This window comes from Diorhabda carinulata, chromosome 3 (genome assembly GCF_026250575.1).
Source record: "Diorhabda carinulata isolate Delta chromosome 3, icDioCari1.1, whole genome shotgun sequence".
Taxonomy (NCBI): Eukaryota; Metazoa; Arthropoda; class Insecta; order Coleoptera; family Chrysomelidae; genus Diorhabda; species Diorhabda carinulata.
Window position 1 is genome coordinate 9,946,520 of NC_079462.1, and position 14,723 is coordinate 9,961,242.

The window sequence follows — 14,723 nt, forward strand, 5'->3', positions numbered from 1 at the left end:
TAAGCAGGTAGTTATTTAAAAACAAAGAGAAATGGATTGATGTGTTCAACATCTGGGGAACAGGCTTCATGTTTTTATTTCATATTAATAAAAGGATTATTCAGTAATATTCAATAATAATTTAGGTGAAAGATAAATGTCATTGTATATTTTCTGTAATGTAGTTGTCCAATTGTTTATTTTTGCTTACTGATTTCTTTTTTCTATTGAGATTAATTGAGACATTTTTTGAATCAATTGCAAGATCCTCTATCAGCATTTTTACTCGTAGCAGCCCAATAGAGAGAACAAAAAACCTGTTAAGGTGTACACAATGAAGCCCTTGTTGAAGAACTTTGTAAGTATGAATTCCAAATGGCAATATTTTTATATATAATTGTAATAGTTATAGTTACAACTATTGACACTGTCCATATAATACATTTGAATTGAACCTAAGTCATTAATTTATATAATTTGTAGGTAGCTCCTTGAGTATCCTGTATGAACCATCATTATCGACTAATATGGAAACAGATAAACTTGAAGGATACTCGACTGTGACAGGTGAATATAGTCATATCCTTTTAGATCGAAATCAAACCTAGGAAATTTTTTTGTTTGTGGATATAGTTATAAAATGTCAAAAACAAAAATACAATTATAATAATCATCCTGTGTTTCAATATTCCATCTACCTATATTTTATATAAACCATTTAATTGTGAAATTTAGATGGTTAGACCTGGTTGTCACATAAATTTTAAATGAAATCAAAATATTTTACAAAATAGTTTTGTTCAATTCACAATTTGATGCTACAACTAGCCTCGAGCATTTAAAATTACTGTTATTTTCAAATTTCCCGCGAAATTTGAAAATTTGAAATTTCAAATATCTCGCGCAAGCCAATTTTCAAACGTCACGCATCTGCATCGTTAACATGGATATAAATCTTAGATCTTATCTTTCAATATAGAAATCCTTTTTTCTTGTCTAAGGATCAAATGAATAACTGGTACGGAGCCAGCCTGAGAGATATCGCTAGGATCGAACTTTGTCGTCAAATTTTTATACAGAGTGGCAGATCTATCCGTGTATATAATCTTTGATTTGAATAGTAATAGTAATGTATTTAATAATTGAATAGAATAATTTGTACTTCATTTACTGATGAATATAAATTTTGATACAAAATCGTAAAAAATATGATATACAATTGTGTGATACAAGATCGCTTTTGAAAGAAGCAAACGGCGTTGAGAAATCTCACAGTACTCCACTTGAGAATTATATTTTGTGATCTAGAATGATCCTGTACCACTTCAGAGCACAAATCTGTAATTTATCATCCCATTTAATATTGTAAGTTTCTTTCGTATTACTCTAAATAAAAATTTATCTAAGATTCCAAAATTTGTAGTATTGAGGAGCCTATAATTATTCTGACAGAACTTCATAAAACGAAACGGTAAATTTCTTCTGATACTAGACGACTATATCTGTAAATGGAACAATATTAGTATCTAATGATAAGATTTAAAATTCAATCACGTTTGACAATTACACTGCAGACCAAAAGCTCCAAACCAGAAGTAGAAAAATTGAATAAATTTCAATAAAATATAAAGTGTTTAAATAAACTGTATATTCATCCATAAAACACTTTGAGAATCAATAGACTTGAAAAGCGTAAAGGAATATAGACAGTCCATGCTATAGTTAGCTAAATCGATTTTACATAAAAAAATCTTTCTTTACATTCTATGACTTTTTTCACAATTCTCGATTTGTTGATAGTGTCTCGTGATATATTGTTCCAACTTTTGCATTTGAAAATTTTACATTACTTTTCGCGAGAAATCACCACAATTACGAATGTTTCTATCCAGCTCTTCCCTTAAAAGTTTAATGGGATCGAGATCCGGGCTCTGAGGTAGCCAAACAATGTTTATCAAAGCCACTTTTACTTTTTTTTCTTCCAAATATCATTAGCATAATTTCGAACTATGTTTAAGATCGTTGTCCTGCTGGAAAATGATTGATTTTTACCTGTCCTGGGTATTATTCCACGGACTCTCATTTTGTTTAGGATATTTGCATTATTTTTTATCTAATCGTCAGTAAATAGCTAGTAAAGTAGTCCCAGACCATAATTAACCCACTACCATGCTTGATATTTGGCATAATTTTTTCTTGGGCACTGCCTCAAACTAAAATTTATAATTATGAACCGAATACTAAACTTCAATTTATCGATCCCAAGAACTTTTTTTGAAGTCTTCTTCAGTCCAATCTTGATGGACAAGGGCCCACTGCATCCGTTTTTTCTTTTTTTGTGGCTCTAGCAAAGATCTTCGAATGGCGACAAAACCATACAACTTCGCATTTCTCAGTCGCCGTTTTACTGTAATCAATGATAAAGATTCAACTCGGATTTTGTTTACTTTGACGCGGATTTCTGGTGCTGTTAAGCATCTATTTTGTTTGCTGGCGACAACAATGAAATTATCTGCACTTAACGTATTAGACTTGGTTTTCCCGAGCGTCAACGATTTTGGAAACTACCTGTCTCCCTGTATCGAGTTATTGGGCCATAAATTATTTTTGTAGTTTACCTTCAGATAGTGTAATTGTGAGTGTTGTTGAAGTAGTGGTGTGAACAGTGTGTTCAATACAAGTCTTCGATAAATTCATTTCTAAAGCAAATCTACCACCTCGTTCTAATGCAGCGTTTGTTAGTATTTGAAAACAATACATGTTTGTTCTTCAATAACTTGGGAGTAAATAAAAGGATAAGTTCTTTGAATATTCGATATTTACAATGGAATATGAAGGTGTACATTTATTTCATAGGGTTCTGTGACGATTGACAGAAAATTATGTTGTTTTAATGTGGTTTCAAACTTTTTGCCGATAGTGTAGTAGTTATAAAAGTGAGAGATAATTTAACGAATAAGTAGTTTCATAAGCAGAGTGAAAAGATGTGATAATCATAATAGAGATAATAACAGCAAAAAAATAAATTGACAATGGAAACCTCCTGACTTATTTATTATTCTGTATTGAACGTGAAATATTAAGTTATTATTTTAGTAATACATATAAAGTTTGAATACGTATATACCTACTACTTTGTTCGTTTTCTCCGTTCTTCCATTTTCAATGTGTCAATGCAAGTGCATTTTTTACTAGAACATGTATCAACACAACGCGTTTTACCAATACCACTTTTTTTACCGTCTTTTACTGAATTTGATGGACCTAAAAATGATAATTCACTTTAGTGAAGAAGATTTGAATTATCTCTTATAGGTTTTTAGTGAAATTTGATCGTGGTAAAAGTATGTCAATCCGAAGACATCGAATACTAAATTATAAAAAAATTAGAGAGAAATATGTTCACTTTCATTTTTTCTCATCTGATTCCGTTGAAAGTCTAGTACAATTTGCTGTCCCCTCCTTTTTTAATTCTATAGGTTTTATTGTCCGTCGAATGTTAATCATTAAAGGTAGTGCCTACACTTTCTTTGTTTTTTGACGTCCTTTAGGAGTGTGCTTTTTTCGCAGCCTTTAAAAGTGATGAATTCAGCTTCATCACGGCTACAAACATGTTAAGCAGTTGATTCACTCTCTAATACTAGTTCTACAACAGACCCTTCCAATCTGTAGAGACTGGCAAACTCTATTTGGTTATTGGTTATTATTTCCACTGCTGGGCCAGCTGTTTTCTTGCTCTTATACACCACGCATATCATTTCTTGTAGCTCCATCAGATAAATGCTAGAATGGATACTCAGCTTTTTGAATCTTTTGCAGATGGTGTCCTCAATGCTTCTGGTCTAACTTTGGTAGATCTACTAGATGCTGATATACAAAGAGTATTGCTTTCCCTGAGCTTATGGACTGCTGTGGCTTAAGCTTTTTGCGATTCCTATGCTATACGTATATCAAGATAATAATGACTCCATGAGATTACTTGCTTTCTTTTGCCCACTCGATAATCGACGGAGTCCTTCAGGGTCAGTCTTTGGTCCAGAATAACTCCCAGATATTTGGCTTGAATGATATCTTGTCCCGCATTGTCCACGTTGTATATGTCTTCCTATTAATTTTGAAGATTTCGGTTTTGGTCTTAGCGCATATCTTTTATATTGTATAGAAGTCATCGATATCGCTGTTCGTTTCTTCTTAGTAGCGATGGCAATCCCACTCAAAACGCATAGAATATATGAACTCTGAACATTTATTCAAAATGAAACAAGAAAACATTTCATTTCAATAATATGAGCATCACTAATCGGAAGCTTCGAAAACTGGATTCAAAAAAATGTCATCGACTTTTTCATGCAATTCATAAGTTTATGATAAATAGTTTTAAAAAAATTTTTCTAATATGGTATTGGTTATTTCATTGAATTACAACTTCGACAGAATATAACAACCTAAATCAAAAGATACATTTTATATGTTAAGCTAAAGTATACTCAGGATTTTTCCTTAGGTTATGGCTGATGAGGTTACACTGAACTTAACTGAACTTAAAATTTTATTGCTTTCAACACTTGCATATCCTATCTCAAATGATTTATTTTTTTATGTCTTTTTTCGATCCCAGCTATATTCTTAGAATTATAGAAGGGCATAACTGTTTTCAATAATGTTTATGTTTCTTAGCGAGTTATAAGGCTAAATAAAACATCGTTGACCAAAAGCAGTATGGTAATTAACTTCTTGGTTTATGATTGGTATTAGCTACAAATACATTGGTCTACTTAAAAATTTGTCGGAAATTTCAGCCTAGGTCTCTTATTCATAACAATAGTTATGTGGTACGCTTAAAATATTTTTTTAATAGTTGTTTTTCCACTATTCATCACAGTGATAAGAAACAACTGTGGTAACTCTTAAGGTTTGACAGATGAATTTAAAGAAACGTAGAAAAAAATTATAAACTATATGTAAAGCTCAGTTTATGTTTCTAAATCGTCTTGAATTTAATTCTTTTCTGTTAGTTTTTTCATAACTTTTGAAAGACAGATAACAATTTATTTTATTATATAAAAGGTCTAAGAAATAAGAAATTGAAAGAATATAATGACATTAATATTAAGACGCGCGCGAGCTCGTATTTGTTCGGGAAGTGTCGCTGGGTTTTCCGTTCATGAACAGGATTTTTCAATTTGGAGAAACTTTTTTCAATAACGCAATTCAAAAAGAACTGCATCATAATATCTACTACCTAATAACTTGGGATGTTTCTTGCTTTGTTAGATCGCATCAAAGTTCTGGCGCTGAAAATTCTGAGAGAATGTTATACTTAATTAACTTACCGCCTATTAGGCTAGATTTTCTACGTCCTTGACTAGAAAATTTCCGTTTTGAGAATTTTGGTTTACAGCTGCATTTTTGCTTGGTCTTTTTTCGATAACCTAGCTCATCCAATAACTGTGACAAAACTTCAGCAAAGTCAAGATTTTTTCCATTATTGCCACATATACATCGAGACAACAGACCGGTTACTTCTTTTTGTTCACCGGTAGCTTGTTCAATCATTTCAATTAACATTTCTATGAAATTTGGGTCCTTACCACATTCACAATGTATTCCAGATTCTTTGACACTGAAAAAAGGTAAAACGTCAGGAAAGAATTGTCTGCAATGAAAACTAAATCCCACATTTGCTGGAATATCGCCATAAAAAAGATATTTGTGAATGTCTGGTTTATATGTGCAATTGTCACAAATAAAAAGAAATACAATAGAATATCGTTCTATAGAAAATATTACTATTAGTGTTATTGAATATTATTATCAGCGTATAGCTTACTAATGTTGGATATTATCAGTAGCAATACCATTTCTAAATAAGTATTTTCATGAATATCTCTATATAACAACAATACCTTTCTAATCCTGTCCTTTCTTGATCGATAGGAGGAGGTAAACATTCACTGCGACAGGGAACCGTGCGAAAAGTTTGCTCTGGTTCTTTATTTAACTTAATCAAATCCCAAAAGTTCTCAACTGTAGAACATGAGGCTGATTTGTGAGACGTCCTAATATTGCAAGTATTAGTTTGGGCACAACTGTATTGTTTCTCTTTGGAAAATGTACGCAATTTACGATACTTGTAATCCTCGACAAAATCAGTAACCAAACCTTTATCACAGAGACACTTTTTTTGTATTTCTGGGGGCCGCTTTTTCTTTCTTGAGCGCAATTGTGTACAAGCACATTTAGTATCTTTTTTATGAGTATCCATTGTTTTTAATGACGATTTTCCCACACCAGCCATTTGCATTTCTTTTGATTTGTCGCTAGAAATAACTTTTGGTTCAACTGCATCATATCCTGGTATCATTTCAGCTATTTTCCCATCGACTTCCGGCTTTGGTTTTAATTTTTTGTCTGAATAACTGATTGAAATATCCGTTTCCAATTCTCTACCAAGTTTGTCTTCATCAAGCTGATCTCCCTTTTCCGCTTTAGACTTATCAACCATCTTAGTTCGTATGTCTTCTTCACCTTTACTTGGAAGTTCATATATTTCTTCTTTTGATTTGTCTTTCTTACTTAACAAATCTTTAGCCACATCGGGCTCTTGTGCGTACTCCTTTGAAATTTCCCCCAGTTGATCCTTAGAAGCAGGTTTTCTATCGAATGCACGGATTCCTTGTGGCTGGGTTTCCTCAGTTTCAGAAATTTCTCCCATTTCAGGTACCTTTTCTTGAGGTTGGAGGCCACTACCTTCGTCTGACACTGATTTTTGTTTTTCTTTCATATCATATTTTTTAGAGTCCGCTTCTAATATTGATTTTTCCATTTCTTTATCGGCGCTTGTCTCAGTTTTTCCAGAAACTTTCGCTAGTATCGGGAGTTCTTCTTCCTTTTTCTTCATTCCTGATACAGTTTTTTTCTCTTCGCCTTTTGCTTCTTTTTGCTTCTCTATTGGTTTCTGGGCCTCTTTTGTAACTTTGTCACCCTTTCTATGTTCATCAATTTTTTCTTTCTTTTCCTTTTCTTTTTCCTCAGCCTTCATTATTTCTTGATCCATCCCTTTCCCTCTTCTCTCATCAACATGCCTATCTTCTCCCTTCTCCGTTACCTTTTTCCCTTCCTTCCTCATTTCCCTATCCTTTTTCTCCATCTCAGTCCAATCTTTCTCCTCCTTCTTGACTTTCTGTATCTCTTCTTCATCTCTTTTCTTCTTTTTTTGTTCGATTTCCTTCTTTTCTTCACCCAATGCATCAATCACCTTCTGATCGTCTGTTCTCTTCTCTTTTCCTCTCTCCTTCTCCTCTCCCTTTATTTTCTTCTCTAGTCCCTTCTCCCTCGGTCCCTCGTCCTTCAACCCATCATATTTTTCTCGCTCTTTCTCTTTTTCCTTCTCTCTCCCTTTTACTTCCATGCTTTCTTTTACTTTACTCTCTTCTTCCCCTTTTTGTTTGACTTTCATCTCCTGCCTCTCCCCTTCTACCCTCTTAATTTCCATCACCTTCTCCTCTTCTTTCTTCTCCTCTATCTTCCTATCCATCTTTTCCTTCCTGTCCTTCTCTGGCTTCTCTGGTGCCTCCCCTCTCTCCTTCTCCTGCTTCATCCCTTTCAGAGTCTCCTCTTTTTCCTTCTCTTTTCCCTTCTCTTTCATCATCATCATCTCTTTCTCTTCTATTCTTTTCTCCTTCATCGTCTCCGGCAGTTCACTGTCCACCTTCTCCTTTTTCCGCCCGTCTTCTTCCTTCACTATATCCTTTTTCTCTCCCTCTCCAATCTTCCCTTTCTCCTTCTCGTCTACTTTATCCTTCTTCTCTTCTTGGTACCCTTTCTTCTCCTTTTCCTTTTCTTTCTCCAGGTTCTCCAGTTGCTCTTCTACCTTCTTCTCGATTTTTTGTTCTTTCTTCTCCTTTTCCTTTTCTTTCTCCAGGTTCTCCAGTTGCTCTTCTACCTTCTTCTCGATTTTTTGTTCTTTCTTCTCCTTTTCCTTTTCTTTCTCCAGGTTCTCCAGTTGCTCTTCTACCTTCTTCTCGATTTTTTGTTCCTTCACCTTTCCATCTTCCCTCTCCTCTTTCTTTTTATCTCCAATTCCTTTTTCCATTTCTTTTTCTATTTTCATTTCTTTCTCATCTTCCTTATTCTTCTCCTGTCCCATTTTCTTCCTTTTATCTTCCTCTTGTTCCCTTTTTGTTTCAATCAATTTCTCTTCACCCGCCTTATTTTTCTCCGTTTGCATTTCTTCCTGTTTCTCCTTCTCCATTTTCATTTTTTTCTGTTCTCCTTTTCTGTCTTCCGCTATCCCCCCTGCTTTTTCTGCTTTTAATTGTGACTTCAGATCTTCTTTAACTTCTTTTTGATCTCCAGATTCATCTGCCATTTTCGCGCTTTTATCGTCACCTAATGATTTTCCTAAAAATAATATGAAAAAGTGGAATAATTCGTAGTTCTCATACTAATGTGAAAACTTCACTATTTTTATTATTAACGTATTATTTAGTGATATTCACCTTCAGTTAATCCTCTTTCTTTCACAATTTCTACCTTCTCTTTCTTCGGAATTACGTCGTATTTTATTTCCTCCTTCTTTTTCTCTTCATAATTTTTCATTTCCTTCTTTGGAACAGATTCCTTCTCTTTCTGTTTCTTCTCATCCCCTTCACCTTCTCTCTTCGCTTCTCTCTTTCCCTCTTCTCCAGCTTTTCTCTCTTCTTGTGCTCCTTGCTTATCAATTCCCTTTTCTTCCGCTTTCTCTTCTCCCTTTTTTCCATACTCCTCCTTATAATCCTCTTTCGCTGAACTTATTTCCTTCTCCTTTTTCCTCAGTTCTTCTTTACCTTTCTCTCCTATTTTTTCTTCGAACAATGATCCTTTCCTTTCTGTTTCAGACTTCATTTCTCCTTTTGCTTCGGATTCCAATTTTGGCAGTTTCGTCATATCGTCTATAGTTCTCGCATGATCATCATCCATTCTTTTCAATTCTTTTGGTTCTACTTCCGGTTTCTTTGCCAACATTGCTCTATTTTTGTCCTCCAACTTCATCGAAGATTCTACTTTCGTTTGTATTACATCTTCTTCTTTCGGTTTTGTTTCAGGTACATCTCCAGTTTTTGTTGAAGGTATTACTGCTGCATCGGCTTTTAGTGGTTGTATTGGAGATTCTGACTTCCCTGTGAGTTCATCAGTCTTTACTTCATATGTTTCTTCCGGTTTTAATAAAAGTTTCCCTATAGGCTCCTTACTAGGCTTAATCAAATCTGTCTTTTTTGTTTCTGCACGTTCTCTGCTTGACGGAACTACAGACTCCTCGATAGATTCAATTACTGATTTGTCTTCTTGTGGTTTCATTATAGGCTGTAGTTTTGTTTCTGATAAAGTAGCAGCCTTTTGTTTTTCTTGTTGTACTCTTGGCTCGAAACCAAGTTCCTTTGTTTTCTCAAAATCCATTTCATCTTTCAACTTATCTGTAGTTACTTGTTCTTTCGATTTCACTTGCGGTATCATTGTAGCTTCTCCTGTTGCTGCAATTGGAGTCTCAGCATCTGGTATTTTTTTAAGTGCTATTTCTGTCTCTATTGGAAGGCCTTTAGGCTCTATTGCAGCTGCTTCTATTGGCTTAAGTGCTGGTATTATGGCGGTTTCATCCACTTCTACTATTGTACCTTTTCTAACTTCAGCTACTCCCTCGATTTCTGGTTTTACTACAAATTCTACTCCTGGTGTTTCTGTCGGTTCTGAACCCAATTTTGCTGGTATTAACTCAGATTGTAAAGGTAGCTCAACTTCCCCTACCGACTTTGTTTTCAGCTCTTCTTCTACTTTTGGTTTTCCAAGAATTTCTATATCTGTTGATATACCATACCCAGCTTCAGGTTCAACTTGTTTCGTAATATCCTGAGGTGGTAATCTGTCGACTATTGGTGTTAACCCATCTTTAATATCAGTTTTTGAAATGGGTTCACTCACGAAATCCCCCGGTTTTCCCTCGGCTCCTATACTTTCTGCATAATCAAGTTTAGATTTTATAGAGCAAATCCTCGATTGGCATGTTTCCTTTGGTTTTGGGTTACATATGATGGATTTACACCCGGTGACTATTGACAATTGGCATAACTTTGATCTACATGCCTCTTTCATCTTCTTGGTTCCAAGTTCTGGAGTTAACAATTGCGACGAAGGGCAGACAGAACGGGCTGCGATTAAGTTGAGTTTTGGTGTCGATGTATCAGGTGGATGAAAATACTTCGCAATATTTGCTTGTCTGTTGCACACTTTCGACTTACATAAAAACAATGGTGGAAGGATATTATCAGAGAGCTTCTTCTCACGAATAACAGACATGGATAATTGTAATGTATGTTGTGATGCTCTCTCAGTTATCCGACAGGTAGCTGGACATTTATTGGCTTGTCTTCTGGACGCATCCGGCTGCTTCACTTCATTTGGTTCCAGTTTAGTTACTTGAGCTGAAAGTAACTCGGAGTCACGATCTTCATTTGCTTTTCTGTTGCATACGCGGGACTTACATTGATACGAAGATAGGGCAATATCATTGTTTCGGTATTTTTCTTCACTATTATCTGATAACGCAATTTTTGGTACAATATTATCTGAGACTTCTATAGTCTCTCCATCTAATTTAGTTTCTTGTTTTGGGAGCAATTCCAGCGCCGGATCTTCAGTTGGTAGTCTGTTGCAAATACGGGATTTACAATTATATGTTGATGGAAGTATTTCATTATTCTGTGGATTTTTTTCATTGTTGTGAGAAATCGATGATTCCGGTATAATATACTTTGATACTTTTTCTGTTTTCGGGCACGCGATTGGACATGGTATTCCGGTACTATATTCGTCCGACAGATTAACTTTATAAGAGTTAAAATTAAGTTCTTGGTTAGGGAAGGGTTTTGTCTTCTGTTCTTCATTTGCTCGTTTGTTGCATATACGGGATTTACAAGAATAAGATGGAGATGAAAGTATGTCATTATTATGGGGCTTTATCTGATTATTGTGTGATATCAATGATTCCGGTACAATATATTTCGGCTTCTCTTCTGTTTTCGGGCACGCAATTGGACATGGAATCTCGGTACTATATTTGTCCGACAGCTTCAATGTTTCGAAATTAAGTTCTTGATTCAAGAAAGGTTTTGTCTTCTGCTCTTCATTTACTTTCGATAGAATTGGTTCTGACTTTTTTTCAGATTTTGGGAAATTTTCTGGAAATACAGTTTTGGGAATATTATTTTGTCTATTGAGTGCACTCAAACTACCATGTTCAATCGACAGCCTCACTTTATTCACTCCACTTTTAATGTCTTGATTTGAGAGAGGCTTTGAATCTCGCTCTTCGATCACTCGTTTGTTGCAGATACGAGACTTACAAGATGAAGATGGATAATTGCTATTATTCTCAGACTTTTTTTCAGGAATGCTGGATATTTTTGGTATTATATCTTTTAGTCTCGAGCACACAATTGGACATGCAGCTTTGATTGTTTTGCTTTGTATTTTGCTCAGTTCTGAGCTACTGTATTTATCTGATTCATGTATTTCATTTTCATTTGTCTGCTTCTTGCATATACTTGACTTACAAAGATTGAGATTCTCTTTTACATCCAACTTTGTGTTGGATTTGTTTGTTTCTATAAACAATTTCTGGGGTTTATCTGTTGGTATCTTCACAGGTGATGGACAGCTATATGGACAAACGAGTTTGTTGACTGATAAAGGTAAACTTTTAAGTGGAATACTTTTTAGCTGTAATTTATTAAAAGCGGGAACAATGGATTTTTGTTCTATCCCATTTATAACTGATGACAAACTATCCAAAAAGGATTTTCTCAGCGTATATTTTACTTGTGATGCTTGTTTAACAGCGTTGCATCCTTTCTTAGCTCGTTGATCTGATTCTGAACAAACACATTCACTCTTAATTGATTTTTCTTTTGATATTGTATACATTTTTGCTTTTGTTCCATTGTTGTCTATGGCTTTTGGAATGATATCAATTTTCAATGATTGTTGTGTAGCAGACAATTTTTTTCTTTTGAATTCCTTTCCTCTATCTTCCATTTTATCAGCAGTTTGAAATACAGGAATATTTGACGAAACTATCTGCCCTGAACTGGACTGGTTGTTATTTTCTGATTTTGAATTGTTTTTCATTAATAGTTTTGGCTGTATATTTTGAGATAATACCGTCATATGTTCCGCTATCATTTTTATGTCACTCAGTGCTTTCGCAGCATATTCTTGTTCTTGATTTCCTTGCTGCAATGTTTTCGTGTTCACTTGGATATCTTGGAAAGGGCATTTTCTGGTCTCCATTTCAACTAATTTATTATGGAATCCATATATTCTTTGGTCTCCCGTTTTTTCATTTCTAATACATTTCACACATTTGTTGGTAATATCATTTTCATCATTTATTGATATTTTCTTTCGTAAGCATGTACTGATTTTTGGAACATTATTACTTAGCTTCAATTCCGGGTTGTCCGCATTTTGTGCATTATGTCTACGTAGGATAGATGGACATGTTTTCTCGCCAATCTTGGTTTTGCTAACATTTTCCTTATTTGTGTCGTCCACATTTTCATACATTTCTGAAATTAAAATTTTGGAAATTTCCGAATGTTACAAGTCATTTATTTTTTCTGAAAATTCATTGAGTTTCAAGTCAAAATAGTACATGTATGAAACATGAGTTTCTACATTTTCAAATGCTGATTCGAATATTAATGATGGATATTTGATGAAATTTGAAAGCAACTGTCAGATTATAACCTCGTATTTGATTTCTTACGTCAAATATTGATAATCACAAGTAGTTTGATATTCTAGATATGAGTTGTGCAGCCAACAATAAAATGACAAGTAATGTAGAATATGTAATATAAGAAAATTTTTTATACAACTACATGCACTGTATATTAATATAACGTTATCTGAATACTCGTTCTAGCAAATCATGATAATAAAAGAGTTGAACACATAGTCAAGAAGTTTCTTTTCAGATAAGATCTTAGAATATAATAATTCCTCACTCATGTCTTGGAACAGATTAGTCGGAATTTCAACTATTCTTCCCAGAGATCAAAGTATTCACAACTTTTAATTTCCAGAAATGCCATTAGTAAGTGACTTCGATCATATATTTTTGAGGTTATTTAACTACCTTAATATCGGTCTATTCAACCACACTATCATCAGTGTCACAGCTGGAATCATCTGCAATTTCGATACGATATTCTTCCTATCAAAATTACGTACTAACTATAATACTCTTAATTATATCGCTACGCAAATACTTACGTATTGGCTTTTAATCTCTGTCTGATCTAAATTTCATAAAATGTGTATACTTGGAGTGAGATTCTAGCGAAACTTTACCTTTACGTGTAACATGAATGCTTACGTATTTTTTACTAGATAATATTCACACATTCAAATTAAAACTTAATATCAAAGAATGAAAAATATAAAGATTTTCGTCATAAAACGAACTGCTTCCATGGTAATCAACTTATTTCAAATATGTATTGAGATTTCCTGTTGTGAAAAATTGTAATTGAATAAGATCTAGAAAATACTCTCTATAAAGAGATTGCAGTTCAAAGCAAATGAACAGTCATGGAGCTAAAGGATTTCCTTGACTCACCAACTGAAGAAGATTCTTTTGATCTTAATAAGTACATCGATTTCGTTCCAATTTATCAGAAAAAAGAAGAAGTAGTTGTATCTATATGAATTTTTTCATCTTTTGATATCGATCTCCAGTTTCTCCTTTGCTTTTCTGCTTCATGACATTTTCTATCATTATGCCTGTTGCTTTCCATTTTTCTGCATATTCCATCGCCTGTCTTATAATATTTTTCTCCGTAAGTCGATAATGATACCTCGGTGGCAGTTCTGTCTATTGTCCTCTCTCTCTCTCTCTCTCTCTCTCTCTCTCTCTTGCTACCAGTTAGGGCAATAGATTGTGTGTAGAGCAATATCTACTTCTTCACAATGGGTGCATTCTTCTTCATTAGTTTTCCCAATTTTATGTGTGAAGTATCGATAGATGCCATGGCTTGTAAGAAATTGTGTAATACAAAAATTGACGTTTCTATGCTCTCAGCTGGTCTATCTTGTTATATCTGGAATTAGTGTTGTTGTTTGCGATATCTGTAGTGTCTGTATTTTGGCTTATTAGCATATGCGTTTCTGTTTGTGGCTGTTCCACGATTAGTGGGATTGCTTCTGTTTTTGTGATTATATATGAGCTGCATATCCTTTGAGCATTCTATCTCTGGAGTCTTCGATATGCTCTCCAGTTTGCTTTTGTTTTCATTTCATCGATCCATGCCGGGGCTGTATACTGTAATATTGAGGTGGTTACTGTCTGTATTCTCTTTTTGCTTGATTGGGGTCCTTAAGTGTTGGCTATCATCATTCTCGCTAATTTCATAGTCATTTGACTTGCTGGCATGGCAGGTTTTTGGATGTTTGGCGTAAATGTTAGCTTCTGGTCAATTTATATTCCTGTGTATGTTAACGAGTTTTCAGGTATTATGCAATTTTTCAATATTTTTATTGGTATCTTTATAGTCTGTCTCTTCTTTGCATTAATTATTACCATTTCTGTTCTTTCTACAGCTAGTTAGTTCTAATCGATTATTTTCTGTTTGCGAAGAAGATGCCAATATTTAGTTGAATTTCTTCTATATTTTTGCTTACCACTACTACAGCTATATCGTTTGTAT

General features: G+C 34.2%; 1 protein-coding gene across 2 annotated transcripts; it reads right to left on the minus strand.

The window, feature by feature from the left end:
- Positions 1 to 1,134: 1,134 nt before the first annotated feature.
- On the minus strand, positions 1,135 to 12,746 carry LOC130891011 (titin homolog). 2 transcript variants are annotated; one of them, XM_057795472.1, is made up of 5 exons: positions 8,481 to 12,746; positions 5,886 to 8,382; positions 5,313 to 5,602; positions 3,111 to 3,243; positions 1,135 to 1,481 (listed from the first exon to the last, which is right to left on the minus strand). In XM_057795472.1, coding segments are annotated over exons 1-5 (7,020 nt in total). In that variant the 5' UTR covers positions 12,580 to 12,746; the 3' UTR covers positions 1,135 to 1,480. The 2 variants fall into 2 exon arrangements, with proteins under 2 accessions (XP_057651455.1, XP_057651456.1); XM_057795473.1 differs by having other exon boundaries at positions 3,107 to 3,243.
- Positions 12,747 to 14,723: the final 1,977 nt, after the last annotated feature.

Bases quoted from the DNA above. Each gene is read 5' to 3' on its own strand.
- LOC130891011 (XM_057795472.1), bottom strand. From the start codon at position 12,579: ATGTATGAAAATGTGGACGACACAAATAAGGAAAATGTTAGCAAAACC. The intron at 8,383-8,480 runs GTGAATATCACT...TATTATTTTTAG, and splicing joins AGAAAGAGGATTAACTGAAG to GAAAATCATTAGGTGACGAT. The intron at 3,244-5,312 runs GTAAGTTAATTA...TATCATTTTTAG, and splicing joins AAAATCTAGCCTAATAGGCG to GTCCATCAAATTCAGTAAAA.